Below are 6,848 nucleotides of genomic sequence, written 5' to 3'. Positions count from 1 at the left end.
GTACCTCTCTTCTGAAATCGTTACCGATAAACATCGGTGAAATACGTAATTTGAAAAACAATCATTGTCGAAGATATTTCACTTTCGCAAATATTAAATCGTGAATTTATAGGTCAAGCACCTCGTTGCCAATGCATTTATTCAAGAATCAGATCCAAAAGCGTCGTCGGCGTCGTCGAGCTTCGAGTAATCCCTTCTAATTTGAACGAAAATCGCGGGGCGCGCGCGTCTTGCGCCGAAAAAAAGGAGGGCAACGGGCACTTCCGTCTCGGCAAGCTGACTCCACGACACCTCTATTCCCTCCCAAATTTAATCTTTGCATTTAAATCATAAATCACGAGCGCGCGGCGGCGGCCGACTTTTAAGAAGTCAGCAGAAAACGAGACGTCAAACTTTCCTCTAACACTCGAGAAACAGGCGGACGCCCCCCCCCCCCCCCCCCCCACCCGCAGTTAATTTGGGAAATCATTGTTATGGAAATTGAACGGTTGTCGGTGACTTTTCTAACGATGGTAAACGTATTTTTGTGCTTTCAAATGATTTTGAACGTTTTTACAGAGAATTTAGTAAGTGATTCAGTGGTAAATGTTAAATGTCAAATATTTTTAATGTTTCTTTCATTTTCTAACTTGACAAATGAAAAGACAAAGTCAAATTATAAAATTTATTAACTATATATTAAATCGCGTTTTATAAATTTTCATTGCAAGAAGAGTATAACGACAATAATTACATAACAGGCATATAAAAATAACAAGACGAATAGTAATTTGTATAGATGATAAAATAATACTATCCTTACAAATATTTTCTGTAATTTTGCATGATGACTAATTCAATTATCATTTCATATGCCTTAAAAAAGACTTAGAAATTTAATTTAAAAAATTTTCAAATTATCTAAACTGAATAATGAAAAATTGTTATGGAAAAAATTAGATTGTTCGTAAATTTATTTAGCGTTTCATATAATTATGTCTGGCCAAAGCCTGACCCACTCTACTGATTTTTTTCCAGCAAAATCATCAACATTCATGGTCTACACCTAACGATTATCCGTTAATAATCTCGGTTTTCTGTTCCTTTTTTCTGTCGCGATTTCGCTTCTTTTTTTTCTTACTGGTGATCTCAAACTTCCGTTTACGAGGAAGACTGGTAGGATCTACATGAGCAAACAGTCGTATCAATTGACATTGTACCTTGAAAAAGGCGATATTAATGTAAAATACTCACGGTTTTCTGGTATGTTCATAAGTTTACGTAGCTCAGCTCGAACTTGCTTGTTGATGATTTCTCTGCACATTTCATCAAAAGTAGGTGGGAGCCATCCTAACTTTTCATGACAGCTCAGCATTTCTGAAATTCTACCAGACTAGGAGGAATCGCAACACCAGTTTTCAAGCAGAAAGAGAGAGAAGTATGAAAAAAGAAGAAGAAAATAGCGTCGGGCCAATATCGCGAAGGCCCGCGCAAAATAAATAAGCCGTCGGCTGTCGGCATTAACGTGCCCGCCGTAGTAGTAGGAAAGTCGATGGAAGCAGGCCAAGAATCGGACGAGACGAAAATCGCGAATCGGACGAGTTTGGTCGCGTCACGTGTGTGCCAGTCGATGCTTTGAAAGCCAAGAAGGAGTAATTAGGCTGCCAGAGATGTGCTTTTTCGCTTGTGCGTCTCTCTGTCTCTTTTTTTCGTTGGCGCGAAACTCCGTTTAATTACAGACGATACGCGCTTTAATTAATGCGAACGCTGCCAGTAATTCGAGAGAAAAGAGGTAAGCTCAACGAGCCTTGTTTGAGGGGTAAAACAATCTCGCAAATAAGCGCCATCGTAGCGTAATATAACTCGTGAATAAATTTACAAATTCATTATGAGAATATGTACGTTTGATATTTTCATAAGAGAAAAATAATATTTATATAAGTATATATGCTTTAATAATAATTCAATGAGACGTAGAGTATTGTTATAAAATATATTATAAATCTATTTTCCATTGACACTTAACTTTAAAAGCATACTTTTAAGTCTATAGATGAAAACGTACCTATGTTCATATTTTAGTAATCAAATAGTTATTCTATAATGTATTTTACAAATGCTGTCATTTTAATACACCTAATAAAGTTTTTGATAATTATTCTAACATTATGCTGCTGCAAATCGATTTCAATATCAAATCTTTTTAGGTTTAACGCACGAGCAGCCCTCCTCTACTTCAAATATAGCAACTCTGAAGTCGTTAACGTTAAAATACTGTTTATTATTCGGTAATACTAAAACCTTCACGTGCCGAAAAGTTTGTTTACACGTGCCTGAGCTCGGTTTTGGTTGCCTCGCAAAGTAGTCAGCACAGGCATTACCGACATTGCTGTTGAAACAAAAAAAACATTTATTCGTAAAAATGTGCGCCTAACATACGAAAATTCATCGTTTCTCTCTTTTTTAATGTACTCACATGCATTTGTAAGCTTCGAATGTTTGTTGAAATGCTGGTACGTTGATCAAAAAGTGAGATAAAGTAAACTCGTCATTAAAGTTTCGAAGCAATGGTTTTGGAAGTTCTGTGCTTACTACTACAGAACAAGCTCCTCTAGGTCGATCCCTTGTACTAGTGTTGCGCCCCCAAAAAGGAGAACGCAGTCGAAAATCACGACGCTCTGAAAAGTATTTTATGACTTTTGGATCTACGTATCCTTTGTCTTTGCCGTTATTCGATAGAACTTCACGAAGTCGATCGAGGCCGACTTTGATATTTTCTGAATTTTTTACATTTTGTTCCTCGGTGGTGAACTAACGAATAAAAACATTCATATTTTGACAAATAATCGATGAAATGACAAAAATATTATTTCTTACACTGTTAATGCTTTGTTTGTCGTAATCGCCAAGACTGCTTTGCACGTCTCGTCGAGGTCGATTAAACCAGATGCCCTTGTGCCGACAACATGTGGAGCTTCCATGAAGAAGCTAGTTAATAATAAAATTACTAAATAACATTTGACTGACAAAAATTATTCCAAAATGAATTACCAAAAACAAAAGTAGCAATGCGCTAAGCAAATGATTCCACATTATTACAGTTAATATATCGAAATTTCAATGCAACCTCTGTTCAGCTAATAAATTACCGTCAAACGAAGGTTTTTACGTTTGATATGATAACTGCCGCTGTCATTTATTTTTGTTCTGATTAGCGCATTTTTTCATTTGCGTAGTCTGGAGAAGCTGAAATAAAGTTAATTACCAAGGCGATAACGAGTGTATCTCATAATTAGCTAGATTGATCATTGTGACGAATATCCAAGAAAACGATTTTTAAAATAGACTTTTAGGGCAACGTACCTTTCAGAATTTTGTAACCGAAGAGCGGCAAAGAAAGTCCGACGTTAGTAGTATTTTTCCGAACGATGGTAATTTCAAAATGTTTTCTTCTTCACTCTAACCTCAAAGTTACAATTTTGTCGTTGCATATCCCTGCTCTTTATGCGAGAGGAAAGAAAAAACACGGTCCAAAGTAACACGTGCGTCGGAGCTCTCTTGACGAAACTCGTTACTTGCAGCACTCGGTTCGTGTCGTAAACCTCGCGTTTCACTGAAATAAAGTCTCCTTCCTGGTACCTGATGTCCGCGAGTGCGTGATGCGCGTAGCGCGAGAGCCAGCTAATTACTACAAAGCCGTGATTTTGGATTGGAAAAAAAACGCAGAACGGTTAATGTTTTGATAATACGAGGAGATATATCTGACTTGGAGGAGAGAGGGGACTTCCCTCCTACTTGCTCTCTGTTGTAACTACAAACTTGTGATAAATATAGTTGTGCGGTGTACATATAGTTGAGTGCTACTCGGTAACTTCTCTACTGCAGTGATCTACGAACACCGCTCTGATTATGCACTATTAGCCACTATACGACTAACATCTATATACCGCATCTATTATATTAATTTGACTGTAACTTTTGAAATCGTGTAATTTCTTTTTTTTTTTCATTATTTTAAGAAAATATCGAAGACTGCTACTCACATGCGAGTAACAAATTAATCAAAAAAGTGTTCTATATTTGTTAAAGCTACGAATTCGAAACGAAACGAACGAAAGTTCGAACGAAAATTTCAAACTTTGTTTAGTATGTGCATCATAAAAATATAACAAGTAGTACGGCCACACTTATTAATTAACAGAAATTTTACAGAAACATAACGCTTATGTCGTATTCTTCTTTACCAGTCGGCAACGTCAGTAACTCCACTTCTCGATGCATTTGCTTATACGTACTCATTGATTGCATTAACTAACTGCCGCCAATTCAAACAACTCCGGGGCTAATTTTAATAAAATCGAGAAGATTTGTGAGTTTTTATCGGGAAACTCTTTGACTTCTTAATTCTTACCGTAACTTTATTTAAAATGAGTCAGGTAACAAGAAATGTATAAAATAGTTTGAATATGTTATCACAAAATAGATTTGTTACTCAGAGACATTCAGAAATGTTGATCATTTGGTCAAAATTTGTAGTGTGTACCGCAAAACGAGTACCACCATATTTCTCTCTGGATGCATTGGTCGCACATGAAAAATCCTGTTTGGCCCTGTTTTCTCTCAGAATTCAAAAATAATTTAATTTAATTTAGATTTATTAATCATTTAGCAATTAGTAGTTTTGAGGAACCGTACCACTATTGCTAATATATAAGCCAATAGAAAGTGTTTCGTTAAAATATAAAGGAAGGCATTAGGCATTAACACTCTAATTTTCATGGAAATCATTCGTTTTTGAACCATAAATATATTTAATACTATTTATTTCCCTTGAAAATGTCAACAGTTATCGAATAAATGATAATAAATGTTTTTTTGTGTATAAATGTAAGATATATTTATATTATAAAATATAATAAAGATAAAGATGATTTTGAATATTGATTGGATATTCAACTTTATTTACATTCTATTTTATAACTTTCAAGCTTCTAATTAAGCTTTTCTGCGTAAATGGACCAGTCAAAGTATAGTGTATAGATCTTCTGAGAATGACAAAGCACAACAAATATTGTTTTGAAGTTAGAAGCTGTAAATTCATTATAATTGTACAAAGCACTGTACTTCCTGTCTCCGACAAACTTTGAATCCAATACATTATTTGTTATTTTATGCTCGCTTTATCTTCATTTACTGGCGCGTGAATAATTATTTTCACTTGTACTCTTTCGTTCAAGCTTTCGCACGAAGAACCAAAAAGTACTTCTCATTAGACTGTGAGGCATTCAGGCCGAAAGTCCGGGACGGAAAAAACATCGAGAAAGAGAAAGAGAGAGTCGTACACTCATTTTGCGCGTTCGTCCTGTGTACGTTTCTCGAGAAGATTCGAGACGTCAAAGCACATCGGTTGAGCCGCTCTCTCAGTAGCAGCATCAGCCACTTTCCTATCCTTTACCCTTAATGAGATTAGCGGATGATCCGTTAAGCTTCTTGGACATGCTCTCGACTTCTGCGCTAAGGAATATATTTCGGATCTCCTCTCTCTCTTTTCAAGGGAGAGCAGGTCCGCCTCTCGCTGTTTATTCGTAATTGCCGGCAGCCGGAAAATCTCGGCGTTCGCGCTGTAAAAGCTGCCCATCGTCATTTTAATTCATGGCGCGGAGCCGTTTACGTCTTCCCTCTCTCTTTCTTACTTCACTCTTATCGCTTTCCAGCACAACTTCGCTTTATATTACATTTACGAGGCGGAGCGCGAGCGCGCGCTTTATTGCCGATACTCACGGCTGATATTTACAACTCGCAGCAGCAGACGCGAAGACCTGTCGAAGGGCACATAAAAGCTTCCTTTCAAAGCGAAAAACACATTTCTGAAGTTGGACGCTTGACGCCGGGAGGAATGAGCTTCATCTTGCTCGCCAGCGCAAGACGACGCGGATACATCCACGCCGTTAAGACTATTTGGAGCTGGCGCATCATCAATTTCTCGCAAGCGCTCGCCCGAGCAACTGTTGATTCCGCTTTGCTTTTTCAGCGAGAGCTCGCCTCGCGAAAATCGCCGGATGAACATTCGACAAAAGTCTGGAATTGGTTTATCAGAGTGAAAAAAAAAACGAGAACGTTTCGGCTACGAACAGCAGTCAAATTAGTAAACTTAAAATCCAGCCGATCGATTGCAAGTCTACGAGCGGTTCAACTTTTTTTTCCCCTCCCCCGCATCTCCTTTAAGTGAAACATCAATATTCGAGAGACCGCAAATTAATAATACGCGAGCTCGGCCAATCTGGCGCGCGGGCGGGAGGAGTTTTCCTCGTGGCGTAACGAAAGGGGGGTAGGAAACTTAGAGCTGCGAGCGGAGAGAGCAATTTCCCGGGATACCGACAGTTCGATCATTTTGAAACAGTATACCGGTGCGATACACGAGAAGAAGGAACGATGGAGCTTGCAAGAGCGAGAGAGAGGGCATGCTAAGTAGTATAGGTTTGCTGGCAGAAGATGCCTCGGGGAATATGCGCGCCCCGACGAAAGCAAACACGAGAGCGAAAGGACGACATTAAGGAGGAGACGGAGGGAGATATGCGCGTCCTGCTCTCTCTCTCTCTCTCTCTCTCTCTCTCTCTCTCTCTCTCTCTCTCAAGTTATCATGACTTGAGCTGTAATCCAGAGCGTCGTGTCGAATTGAGAGTTTGATATGATGAAAGATTGTGTCGAATAATTAAACTAATGGAGATTCATTTTAAGATATTGATATCAGTCGTTTTATAAAGGTCATTACAAGTATGGAGGATGTAGTTCTCTTTTTTCTTTCATTGCGAGAAGATATATATGTGTTAAACAATGTATAAATTTATGTTAAACAAAGTTCACCTTAC

The 6,848-nt window shown here is 38.0% G+C and overlaps 1 protein-coding gene across 1 annotated transcript; it reads right to left on the bottom strand.

Annotated features, from left to right (window-relative positions):
- Positions 1-1,999: 1,999 nt before the first annotated feature.
- Positions 2,000-3,645, bottom strand: LOC131672190 (uncharacterized). The gene is made up of 5 exons (XM_058949253.1): positions 3,343-3,645; positions 3,031-3,225; positions 2,857-2,967; positions 2,456-2,790; positions 2,000-2,368 (listed from the first exon to the last, which is right to left on the bottom strand). The coding sequence occupies exons 2-5, from the start codon at positions 3,070-3,072 to the stop codon at positions 2,173-2,175; spliced, it is 684 nt and encodes a 227-aa protein (XP_058805236.1). The 5' UTR covers positions 3,073-3,225; positions 3,343-3,645; the 3' UTR covers positions 2,000-2,172.
- Between the last annotated feature and the right edge of the window lie 3,203 nt (positions 3,646-6,848).

The sequence above is a fragment of the Phymastichus coffea genome, unplaced genomic scaffold, assembly GCF_024137745.1.
Source record: "Phymastichus coffea isolate CEN01 unplaced genomic scaffold, Cenicafe_Pcof_1.1 PCOF00145, whole genome shotgun sequence".
Taxonomy (NCBI): domain Eukaryota; kingdom Metazoa; phylum Arthropoda; class Insecta; order Hymenoptera; family Eulophidae; genus Phymastichus; species Phymastichus coffea.
The sequence above is the reverse complement of the archived record's forward strand: the minus strand, read 5'-3'. Positions and strand labels throughout refer to the sequence as shown.

Excerpts from the sequence above, each read along its gene's own strand:
- LOC131672190 (XM_058949253.1), bottom strand. The coding sequence starts at position 3,072 with ATGTGGAATCATTTGCTTAGCGCATTGCTACTTTTGTTTTTG. Across the intron at positions 2,791-2,856 it reads ACAAACAAAGCATTAACAGT|TTCACCACCGAGGAACAAAA; the intron begins GTAAGAAATAAT and ends TTTATTCGTTAG. Across the intron at positions 2,369-2,455 it reads TTCGAAGCTTACAAATGCAT|CAATGTCGGTAATGCCTGTG; the intron begins GTGAGTACATTA and ends TTGTTTCAACAG.